The following is a 12764-nucleotide window of genomic DNA, read 5'->3' on the forward strand; positions in this document are numbered from 1 at the left end:
TATAGGATAATTGTGACCTTGACCTTAAGATCAAAGATCAATTGAGTGCAAAACATTCAATGCTTATAAAGGGAAAAGGGAAGGCATACATTTTGTTCACAAAAACATTCTCAGATTTGAATTTAGTGATGCTACTTGGCCTAATGTGTGTAATGTTGGGGTCTCAAGGCAGGACTTTATTTGAAAATCCTGATATGAAATGTTATATTACTCATCCGTTCATACTAACTCCAGCTGACTTGTTTGTTTTGCAGGCTTACTTCCACCTGGGACAGCTGAAACAGCTCAAGTGTCTGCGTCTGGAGAGTGGTGGAGAGATACCAGACATTGGTCTCGGTGATTGTCTCCTCAATATGAAAGAGTAAGAGGTTTCAATTCGTAGCTCATTACGTTGAACAATGTGGTTCTATAAGAATACTAATTTTATGTTAATTTCACAAACACGTAAACAACTAAGGACCTGAGAGTCAGTTTGAAATATTTGGGGAACTCAACTTACTTGAATTTGTCAAATTTGCCAAATTATAGTGCATGTGTTTGGTGTCCTTGATAACATTGTGTCCACAATATCTCATGAACCCCTGGATATGTAATACAGGCTCATTGTGCCTCTTAATTGTTGTGTAAAACCAAAATATGGAATGGCAACACAAAGTGGAAGAAAAAGCAGATTCCACACTACATGAGCGTGTATAATAATCTTCATTAGTTAGAAAGGGTTAATTGAATAGCTTATTGTGATTCTTCACTGCCAACCTCATTAATCCATTGTTACAAATCTTTCTTTTCCATAATCTAATGCCATATCTGAAAGTTTGTTAAATCACCACTAGACTTCTGCCGGCTAGCAAAAGGATAGTTTATTCCAATGATTTGTTGGTTATTTTGCAGATAATCAATACCTCTCCCCTTATTACCTTAAATGTCTCAAATAATGTCGGATTTCTGAAATATGAGGTCTGATTTCTGAAATACCTCATATTCCTTGAACTAATGACATTGTCTGTCAGGAGTTATTGGAGTCATTGAGTATTTCCTGTACATTTACTGACAGAATAAGTTTTCTAAATGGCTAGTGATCATTATTTATAGTAGAACATACTTTTTGTTTCTATATTTAGATTCTTGGCCTTATTTTGGTTCACTTTTTCTACAGACTGGAGAAACTGGAATTGATGATGTTTGTGATTGCCGAGTCGGTACATTTGTCCCTTAGCCAGCTACCAAAACTTAGTCATCTAGCCATATGGCCAAGTACAAGTAGTCAGGTGAGTATCTGGATTTAAGGTATTTGTACCACGCTGCTTATATTGAGAGATTTTTACATCACCTGGCCGAGGATCTGTTTAGCTTATGCTCTAGCACAGCGTCTGTCGTCTGTAACATTTCCCTTAAATCGCTACTAGTCAAATATGCTAAAATTGTTAAACATAAAAGTCTAAATGACCCGATACTGGGTCTGTAGCATGCTGGGGTGTAATATAACTTCTAAGTGCTTTGCCATAATCACCAATACATCCAGGTGAGCAATGCAGGCCCCTTAGACCTCTTGCTTTGTGCTACATCGGGAATGACTGCCTGTCATCTCTGAAAAGACCGATTCCGACATGTAATAAAGACTTGGTCTGGAGCATTGTTTTCTTTGACTTTTAATTAAAATTGATTGAACAGATTAATTAACAAGAGATCCCAGAGGGATCTTGGCGCCCACCATTGAATGATCTTTATAGGTTCCATGTCAGATTGATCTTTTCTCTACTTTTCCCTTTCTCTAAGTCTTACTTATCTGTGTAAATTCAGAACAGCCCTCTAGTACTTTTCAAACAAGGGGAACCTATATATAAAATTTAAGATTTAGCGATAACGGCTGTCTGTCGGCCATGTTGTTTTCGGATAGGTCCCAAAATGCAACACCAGGGACCAAGGGGAACTTACATATGAAATTTGAGAAAGATCCCTTCAGTACCTTCTGTAAAATAGCGATAACAAACTTCAATTGTCAAAATACAAGATGGCTGCCTGTCGGCCAGGTTGTTTTCTGACACTTTCTTAGAAATAGCGATAACAAACTTCAATTGTCAAAATCAAAGATGACTGCCTGTCGGCCATGTTGTTTTCCTATTGGTCCCAAGATGCAATATGCAGAACTACAGACCAAGGGGAACTTACAAAAAAGTTTGAGAAAGATCCCTTCAGTACTTTCTGAAAAATAGCGATAACAAACTTCAATTGTCAAAATCCAAGATGGCTGCCTGTCGGCCATGTTGTTTATCCGATTAGTCTCAAAATGCAATATGCATAACTAGGCACTGAGGGGAACCTACATATGAAATTTGAGAAAGATGCCTTCAGTACTTTCTGAGAAATAGCGATAACAAACTTCAATTGTCAAAATCCAAGATGGCTGCCTGTCGGCCATGTTGTTTTCCGATTAGTCTCGAAATGCAATATGCATAACTAGGCACTGAGGGGAACCTACATATGAAATTTCAGAAAGATCCCTTCATTATTTTCTGAGAAATAGCGATAACAAGTTTCAATTGTCAAAATCTAAGATGGCTGCCTGTCGGCCATGTTGTTTTCCGATTAGTCTCAAAATGCAATATGCATAACTAGGCACCGAGGAGGAACCTACATATGAAATGTGAGAAAGATCCCTTCAGTACTTTTTCAGAAATAGCGATAACAAACTTCAATTGTCAAAATCCAAGATGGTTGCCTGTCGGCCATGTTGTATTCCGATTGGTCTCAAAATGCAATATGCATAACTAGGCACCAAGGGGAACCTATATATGAAATTTGAGAAAGACCCCTTCAGTACTTTCTGAGAAATAGCGATAACAAACTTCAATTGTCAAAATCCAAGATGGCTGCCTGTCGGCCATGTTGTTTTCCGATTGGTCTCCAAATGCAATATGCATAACTAGGCACCAAGAGGAACCTACATATGAAATTTCAGAAAGATCCCTTTATTAGTTTTTGAGAAATAGCGATAACAAACTTCAATTGTCAAAATCCAAGATGGCTGCCTGTCGGCCATGTTGTTTTCCGATTGGTCACAAAATGCAATATGCATAACTAGGCACCAAGGGGAACCTATATATGAAATTTGAGAAAGATCCCTTCAGTACTATCTGAGAAATAGCGATAACAAACTTCAATTGTCAAAATCCAAGATGGCTGCCTATCGGCCATGTTGTATTCCGATTGGTCTCAAAATGCAATATGCATAACTAGGCACCAAGGGGAACCTATATATGAAATTTGAGAAAGATCCCTTCAGTACTTTCTGAGAAATAGCGATAACAAACTTCAATTGTCAAAATCCAAGATGACTGCCTGTCGGCCATGTTGTTTTCCGATTGGTCTCCAAATGCAATATGCATAACTAGGCACCAAGAGGAACCTACATATGAAATTTCAGAAAGATCCCTTTATTAGTTTTTGAGAAATAGCGATAACAATCTTCAATTGTCAAAATCCAAGATGGCTGCCTGTCGGCCATGTTGTTTTCCGATTGGTCTCAAAATGCAATATGCATAACTAGGCACCAGGAGGAACCTACATATGAAATGTGAGAAAGATCCCTTCAGTACTTTTTCAGAAATAGCGATAACAAACTTCAATTGTCAAAATCCAAGATGGCTGCCTGTCGGCCATGTTGTATTCCGATTGGTCTCAAAATGCAATATGCATAACTAGGCACCAAGGGGAACCTATATATGAAATTTGAGAAAGATCCCTTCAGTACTTTCTGAGAAATAGCGATAACAATCTTCAATTGTCAAAATCCAAGATGGCTGCCTGTCGGCCATGTTGTTTTCCGATTGGTCTCCAAATGCAATATGCATAACTAGGCACCAAGGGGAACCTATATATGAAATTTGAGAAAGATCCCTTCAGTACTTTCTGAGAAATAGCGATAACAATCTTCAATTGTCAAAATCCAAGATGGCTGCCTGTCGGCCATGTTGTTTTCCGATTGGTCTCAAAATGCAATATGCATAACTAGGCACCAGGAGGAACCTACATATGAAATGTGAGAAAGATCCCTTCAGTACTTTTTCAGAAATAGCGATAACAAACTTCAATTGTCAAAATCCAAGATGGTTGCCTGTCGGCCATGTTGTATTCCGATTGGTCTCAAAATGCAATATGCATAACTAGGCACCAAGGGGAACCTATATATGAAATTTGAGAAAGACCCCTTCAGTACTTTCTGAGAAATAGCGATAACAATCTTCAATTGTCAAAATCCAAGATGGCTGCCTGTCGGCCATGTTGTTTTCCGATTGGTCTCCAAATGCAATATGCATAACTAGGCACCAAGGGGAACCTATATATGAAATTTGAGAAAGACCCCTTCAGTACTTTCTGAGAAATAGCGATAACAATCTTCAATTGTCAAAATCCAAGATGGCTGCCTGTCGGCCATGTTGTTTTCCGATTGGTCTCAAAATGCAATATGCATAACTAGGCACCAGGAGGAACCTACATATGAAATGTGAGAAAGATCCCTTCAGTACTTTTTCAGAAATAGCGATAACAAACTTCAATTGTCAAAATCCAAGATGGTTGCCTGTCGGCCATGTTGTATTCCGATTGGTCTCAAAATGCAATATGCATAACTAGGCACCAAGGGGAACCTATATATGAAATTTGAGAAAGACCCCTTCAGTACTTTCTGAGAAATAGCGATAACAAACTTCAATTGTCAAAATCCAAGATGGCTGCCTGTCGGCCATGTTGTTTTCCGATTGGTCTCCAAATGCAATATGCATAACTAGGCACCAAGAGGAACCTACATATGAAATTTCAGAAAGATCCCTTTATTAGTTTTTGAGAAATAGCGATAACAAACTTCAATTGTCAAAATCCAAGATGGCTGCCTGTCGGCCATGTTGTTTTTCCGATTGGTCACAAAATGCAATATGCATAACTAGGCACCAAGGGGAACCTATATATGAAATTTGAGAAAGATCCCTTCAGTACTATCTGAGAAATAGCGATAACAAACTTCAATTGTCAAAATCCAAGATGGCTGCCTATCGGCCATGTTGTATTCCGATTGGTCTCAAAATGCAATATGCATAACTAGGCACCAAGGGGAACCTATATATGAAATTTGAGAAAGATCCCTTCAGTACTTTCTGAGAAATAGCGATAACAAACTTCAATTGTCAAAATCCAAGATGACTGCCTGTCGGCCATGTTGTTTTCCGATTGGTCTCCAAATGCAATATGCATAACTAGGCACCAAGAGGAACCTACATATGAAATTTCAGAAAGATCCCTTTATTAGTTTTTGAGAAATAGCGATAACAATCTTCAATTGTCAAAATCCAAGATGGCTGCCTGTCGGCCATGTTGTTTTCCGATTGGTCTCAAAATGCAATATGCATAACTAGGCACCAGGAGGAACCTACATATGAAATGTGAGAAAGATCCCTTCAGTACTTTTTCAGAAATAGCGATAACAAACTTCAATTGTCAAAATCCAAGATGGTTGCCTGTCGGCCATGTTGTATTCCGATTGGTCTCAAAATGCAATATGCATAACTAGGCACCAAGGGGAACCTATACATGAAATTTGAGAAAGACCCCTTCAGTACTTTCTGAGAAATAGCGATAACAATCTTCAATTGTCAAAATCCAAGATGGCTGCCTGTCGGCCATGTTGTTTTCCGATTGGTCTCCAAATGCAATATGCATAACTAGGCACCAAGAGGAACCTACATATGAAATTTCAGAAAGATCCCTTTATTAGTTTTTGAGAAATAGCGATAACAAACTTCAATTGTCAAAATCCAAGATGGCTGCCTGTCGGCCATGTTGTTTTCCGATTGGTCACAAAATGCAATATGCATAACTAGGCACCAAGGGGAACCTATGTATGAAATTTGAGAAAGATCCCTTCAGTACTATCTGAGAAATAGCGATAACAAACTTCAATTGTCAAAATCCAAGATGGCTGCCTGTCGGCCATGTTGTTTTCCGATTGGTCTCAAAATGCAATATGCATAACTAGGCACCAAGGGGAGTCTACATATGAAATTTCAGAAAGATCCCTTCATTAGTTTCTGAGAAATAGCGATAACAAACTTCAATTGTCAAAATCCAAGATGGCTGCCTGTCGGCCATGTTGTTTTCCGATAGGTCTTAAAATGCAATATGCATAACTAGGCACCAAGGGGAACCTATATATGAAATTTGAGAAAGATCCCTTCTGTACTTTCTGAGAAATAGCGATAACAAGAATTGTTTACGGACGGAGGGACGGACGGAGGGACGGACGGACGGACGGACGACGGACCACGGACGCAGGGCGATTTGAATAGCCCACCATCTGATGATGGTGGGCTAAAAATCTAATCATGAATTCTTATTCATTATAGAAATCCAATTCTAAATTCTTTATGCATTAAAGAAATCTAAAATTTAATTATTTATGCATTTTAGAAATCTAATACTCAATTCTTTATGCATTATAGAAATCTAATACTAAATTCTTTCTACATTAAGGAAATCTAAAATTTAATTCTTTAGGCATTTTAGAAATATAATACTAAATTCTTTATGCATTATAGAAATCTAATACTAAATTCTTTATGCATTATAGAAATCTAATACTTAATTCTTTATGCATTATAGAAATCTAATACTTAATTCTTTATGCATTATAGAAATCTAATACTTAATTCTTTATGCATTATAGAAATCCAATACTAAATTCTTTATACATTAAGGAAATCTAAAATTTAATTCTTCATGCATTATAGAAATCTAATACTAAATTCTTTATGCATTATAGAAATCCAATACTAAATTCTTTATGCATTATAGAAATCCAATACTAAATTCTTTATACATTAAGGAAATCTAAAATTTAATTCTTCATGCATTATAGAAATCTAATACTAAATTCTTTATGCATTATAGAAATCCAATACTAAATTCTTTATGCATTATAGAAATCCAATACTAAATTCTTTATACATTATAGAAATCCAATACTAAATTCTTTATGCATTATAGAAATCCAATACTAAATTCTTTATACATTAAGGAAATCTAATACTAAATTCTTTATGCATTATAGAAATCCAATACTAAATTCTTTCATTGAAATAATTGATTAGCTTATTTCCTTGCAGCCAGCAGCATTAGTGAATTCCCACGTACTGGCAGTTGTGTCAAGACTTGCAAAATTGAAAAAACTGGAGTGGGGAATTGTGAAAGACCAGGACAAATCTGTGGCAGCTGAAAGTGATGACACTGCAGATCTTCACAATAAGGCACAGGCCGAATGGATTCCATTCCTGTCGGCAGGTTTACCGGCTGAAGGAGTAGACATCTCAGACAGTTCCTCTGTTCAGTTTATGAGTGTTCACCAGTTTACCGAGAAACTTGCCATTATCCACCCAACAACAGATATTAATGTGTTCAGTACACATCTGTTACATCCCAAACAGTTCCAAGCAAATGTGGTTAGCTAGCATTAATTACTCTAGGAGAGGACTGGATCTCGTTACAATGCAACATGCCCCACCATTGGTCAAGGCTAATAAAGTACCAACCTTTGAACAGAATTTCTACAGCAGAGTCTGTCTAATGGACAGTTGTCCGTAAAAACGGTAACAATATATACGGACCTTTCTGGAAAGCTAATTATTCATCCAGAAAGATTTTTGTAGAATCTGTTGTGAGAGACCATTGGCCAGAACGTTTTAAACACCTTTTTTTTTTTTTTTTTTTAAACCCAAGAACAATGACGATTAGTGTTTGTGTTGTCAGAAATAAATTTTTTAACGTCGGTGAATTAAATGAAGTCTCATTAAATATATTGCAAAATGACCATTTTCACATTTTGCAGTTCTAAATAAACATCCATATTGAATCATATTGAGGTTCTTCCATGCATGTCTGTTAAATTTGTCTATTGCAGATAATGAATTTCGCTAATGGAGGAATTGTGACGTTTTTGATCACATTATCTTTTTAACTGAACAAAGGATGATATAAGAAATAAATTGTACAATTCTTAAGTCGGTTTGTTGTTTTGTATGTAAGTATATAACAGTGTATGCTTATCTATACACAAGCAAGAGGTCTGGACTCTCTCACTGAGTCCTCATCAGGATTGAGGCCATGGTGTAGGTGTCTTTGACCCAGGCCATTCTTTCTGTTCTGAAATGCTTCCCTGTTTTACTGGTCACCAGGTACAACCATGCCTCCAAAGCCCTGAACTGCATTGGCTAAAAAGTTGAGACTTTTAAAACAGTCGGTGGATCCATTCCTATAGTGATTTGTATATGCTCAAGTTTATTTCTTTGAATGTATTTAATAATTTCTTTTTGTCCTAGATTGCCTAATTTATGAGCTTTTTGTTATACTAGTACTAAATCTGTAAAGTAACTTGCAGTATAAGTAAAATGAAAAGACTTTATCTCGAATTTGATAGGAAGCCACCTTAGCCTACTAGAAAACACGGCCAAAATTAAATTTTAGAAAGATCCCTTGAGTACTTTCTTAGAAATAGCGATAACAAACTTCAATGGTCAAAATCAAAAATGGCTGCCTGACGGCCATGTTGTTTTCTGATCAATCCAAAAAATGCAATATGCACAACTTGGGATCAAGGGGAACCTACATATGAAATTTGAGAAAGAGCATAACAAACTTCAATTGTCAAAATCGATGATGGCTGCCTGTCAACCATGCTGTTTTCCAACTGGTCCAAAAATGCAATATGCATAATTAGGGACCAAGGTGAACCTACTTATGAAATTTCAGAAAGATCCCTTCTGTTCTTTCTGAGAAATAGAGATAACAAACTTCAACTGTCAAAATCCAAGATGGCTGCCTGTCGGCCATGTTATTTTTCGGCTGGTCCCAAAATGAATTATGCACAACTAGGGACCAAGTGGAACCTACATATGAAATTTCAGAAAGATCCCTTCCGTACTTTCTGAGAAGTAGCGATAAAAAACTTGCTTGTCAAAACCAAAGATGGCTGCCTGTCGGCCATATTGTTTTCTGACTGATCCCAAAATGAAATATGCATAACTAGGGACCAAGGGCAACTTAAATAAGATATTTGAGAGGATCCCTTCAGTACTTTCTGAGAAATAGTGATAACAATTAATGTTTACATAGGGACGGACGGATGACGGACCACGGACACAGGGCAATTTGAATCTTTCCTAAATTTCATGTCTGTTTCCTTTACTTGGGCCTTACTTTTGGCTCAATTCTGAGACTGATCAGGAAAACAAAGGCCAAAATATTAATGCAGTTATCTTGGATTTTAACTCTTGAATTTGTTACAGTGCTACATTCAAGGTCACAGGGGTCAAATATGCTAAAATCTTAACAACTTTTCAATAACCAAGAAATCAAGGGACTTGTTATTGGGTCTGTTGCATGCCAGAATGATAGGCTATTAAGTTTGTTCAAATGAATAACCTTGACCTACATTCAAGGTCACAGGGGTCAAATAGACTAAAATCTTGAAAGGACTCCTCAATACCCAAAGGGCCCAGGGAGTTGATCTTGAGCCTGTAGCATACTTGGATGAAGGACTACCAAGTTTGTTCAAATAAATGACCTTGTCCTACAAACAAACATAAATCTTTAAACGACTTTTTATCAATAACCAAGAGGCCATAGGACTTGATATTGGGTTTGTAGTATGCTGGGGTGAAGGGCTACCAAGTTTGTTCAAATGAATGACGTTGACATACATTCAAGGTCACAGGGGTCAAATAGTCTAAAATCTACAAACGACATCTCAATTCACAAAGGGCACAGGGAGTTGATCTTGTTTTTGTAACTGTTCTGATGAGTTCAGAAATGTCTTCTTCATTATAAGCTCACCTGGCTAGAAGGGCCTTTCAGCATGCACCATGGAGCAGCGTCCATCGTCCCTTGTCCTTTTGTTGTCTATTATCCTTCAACATATCATTTTAATTGCAACTAATCCTGAACACCTGAATGGATTTTGATGAAATTTGGCCTGGAGTATTATTGGGGAAAGGGGATGCCATTTCATATAAATGCAGGATGTGGCAGCCTTGGGGATGGAGGGGCAGGCCAAATATTAGAAATAGAGATCAATCCTGAAAATCTCTACTAGTTCTAAATGACTAAATAGATATTGATTAAATGGTCTGATACATTATTGGGCAAAGAAGATCCATTGCCATATAAATGGGAGTGTGGCTCCCTTGGGGCCGGATGGGCAGGGACCAATAGGGGAAATTGAAATAAATTATTTTTATCGTTGCTAATCTTGAACAGCCAAATGGATTTTGATCTGGAGCATTATTGGCCACAGGAGATTCTATATTGTATAAATAAGGAATGTGGGTCCCATGAGGCTGAAATGAGGCGGCAAATGGAGTAAATAAAACAAATTATTTAAATTCATTTTTTCAAGATTGACATAATTTTGTCCACATTTAAAAATGCAGCAGTTAAAAAAGTTAAAAAAGTAGGAAAATATTTGTAATATGAGCGATGCAGGCCCTCTGGGCCTCTGGTTTTAGATAGAAAAACCTGGCATATTAAGTTATTGTAGTGTTACCAGACTAAAAGTTACCGGATAATTTAATTGATGTGACTGCAACCTAAGGTCACTAATTATCTAATTCTCAGACAGAGCCATGACAGACTGGTAATTGATATCACACTAATTAATAGTTTGGCCCTGTTTTATGTGCACTGTATTTGTCATGGTAAGATAACTGTTCTAGTGTAAGGCAGTTCCCGCCTGTACATGGATCAGTTTGTTGCGACACCTGATCCACACACTAAGATATAACAAAGGCGACAAAGGATGATTGCTATCAACATGAGGAAGAAACTGAACTTTGTGAAGATGGGCTAAGGAAGACCTGTCCATGTTGAGAAAATTTTGAAACAGTACTCTAGCTGCAGATAATTCCTAATGTAGCCAAATCGAAAGGTGATGAATTTTGACGAGTATTCGTCCATTTTTAATTGGAATTGGAAAGTATAAGGATGTAAAAATAAAGTTACACATCAACGAAGATATTCAACCAGTCAATCAATCACACTGCCAAATTCTAAGAGAATCGTTGACCACTCCATCAGATTTACACTGCCTTGTTGTGAGAGCTACCAAGATGCATTGTTATCCAGCAGAATTTCACAAAGGATTATAAAACAATAGTGACAGCATATATCTCAGTAGACTTTCTGCAGAAGATGGATTTCATGACACAAGTTTGTATCCATTGTTCACTATTATTAGTTATTATGCTAATCAAATCCATCTTCAAGCCTTCTTAGGTTCTAAAGTTTTTATGGACTTCAGGCACCAAATAATCGATCAAGAAAGATATCTAATCATTTTTCAGTTTCAAATTTTCTGTTTCTTTTCCACAGGTCCATTTAATGAAGAATCGCCACTCCCATCATCGTCTTCCTCATCATCTTCCTCATCCTCTTCATCTGAAAATTAAAACAAAGTGCAAAAACTGTGTAAATGATGACTAATCTTTAAGAATTTATCTCTGACAGTAAGTTTAAGGAAGATTCAAAGACCAAGAATATGGAAATATGAAACAATGACGATGGTACATTTTATATTGTAAACTAGTACTTATTAAGTATTTCAAGACATCTCAAGAGAAGCACAAATAGCTTCCTCTGTCTAATGAAACAGATATGTTTGACATTTTGACAGATGGTTGATGTTGTGTTCTGCAAATATATAACGTCTCTGGGTGGATCAAGTAAATATATGAAAATAATAATGAATTGTATAAGTGATGTGAAGGTAAATGTTTCCTGCGATCCCGTACATGTAGGAAACATATAGTTCCTTAGCCCAAGTTACCTCTGGCCCTGACACCATGTCTGATGTAGGCACCAGACATGGTGTCAGGGCCAGAGGAAACTCGGGCTAATAGTGTAGTAGGAGTGGAAAAATGCACGGCCAGACCGGGGTTTGAACCCGGGACCTCCGAACATTAGCCGGATGCTCTATCGATTGAGCTACCTGGTCGCTGATGATCGACCCGGTCCAGTTCCTCTAAACTCTTCCCTCCCTTTTAAAGTATTTGACCCTGAAGACCTAACAACTCGAAACCCAGGTTCGGGTATCCCCTTGCCAAGTATTCACCTCACTTGAAACAAGGTTTGGTCACAGGCACCAAATGTAGTAGGAGTGGAAAAATACACGGCCAGACCGGGGTTCGAACACAGGACCTCCGAACACTAGCCGGATGCTCTACCGATTGAGCTACCTGGTCACCGATGATCGACCCTGTCCAGTTCCGCTACAATAGTACCTATGGTTGGAAAGGAACACCAAAATGATGCTGACCATGACAATTAAATTTAATGACTTTCCATACCAGAATAACTTCTGGAACAAATGCAACGTAAACTACATTTTATAAATACCAGGACGATTCTTAATTATCATAAGAATGGTGTTTAATCACAATTTAGCTTATTTACCTTCCCCTGTTGTAGCCAGATTGGTACCACGTGCACAAGCCTTTTCTTCTTCAACGATGGTAGTTAAAAACTCATTTGATTCTTGCTGTACAGAGCAAAGAGCTTTGTGTAATGTAGCAAAGTCAACATCGCCATTTGTTACGCCGCCTGGTTTAACGAATTCAACTTGCTGACCATTTCTAAGACACAGAATCAGCTTCACTTCGTTGGATGTTGACATTTCCATCCTACAAACAGGAAGTGATATCGGTGCTTTCACTGCACATGCGCACTAA

General features: G+C 37.5%; 2 protein-coding genes across 2 annotated transcripts in view; one reads left to right on the top strand and one right to left on the bottom strand.

Annotated features, from left to right (window-relative positions):
* Nucleotides 1–8043, top strand: part of LOC117322915 — a 28116-nt gene extending 20073 nt beyond the window's left edge. The window contains exons 14-16 of the mRNA XM_033877880.1: nucleotides 255–361; nucleotides 1157–1268; nucleotides 7155–8043. Coding sequence (XP_033733771.1) covers nucleotides 255–361; nucleotides 1157–1268; nucleotides 7155–7496 — 561 coding nt within the window. The 3' untranslated portion in view covers nucleotides 7497–8043. The remainder of the gene's footprint in view (nucleotides 1–254; nucleotides 362–1156; nucleotides 1269–7154) is intronic.
* A 2927-nt stretch (nucleotides 8044–10970) lies between these two features.
* LOC117322917 lies at nucleotides 10971–12761 on the bottom strand. Its single transcript, XM_033877883.1, has 2 exons — nucleotides 12490–12761; nucleotides 10971–11475 (listed from the first exon to the last, which is right to left on the bottom strand). Exons 1-2 carry the CDS (start codon nucleotides 12713–12715, stop codon nucleotides 11384–11386), a joined length of 318 nt encoding a protein of 105 aa, XP_033733774.1. The 5' UTR covers nucleotides 12716–12761; the 3' UTR covers nucleotides 10971–11383.
* Between the last annotated feature and the right edge of the window lie 3 nt (nucleotides 12762–12764).

This window comes from Pecten maximus, chromosome 3 (assembly GCF_902652985.1).
Source record: "Pecten maximus chromosome 3, xPecMax1.1, whole genome shotgun sequence".
NCBI lineage: Eukaryota > Metazoa > Mollusca > Bivalvia > Pectinida > Pectinidae > Pecten > Pecten maximus.

What these genes read in the sequence shown, in the direction of transcription:
- LOC117322917 (XM_033877883.1), bottom strand. Translation starts at nt 12,715, where the DNA reads ATGGAAATGTCAACATCCAACGAAGTGAAGCTGATTCTGTGTCTTAGA. An exon ending in TCTGGCTACAACAGGGGAAG is followed by an intron (nt 11,476 to 12,489) that starts GTAAATAAGCTA and finishes TTTAATTTTCAG; the next exon opens with ATGAAGAGGATGAGGAAGAT.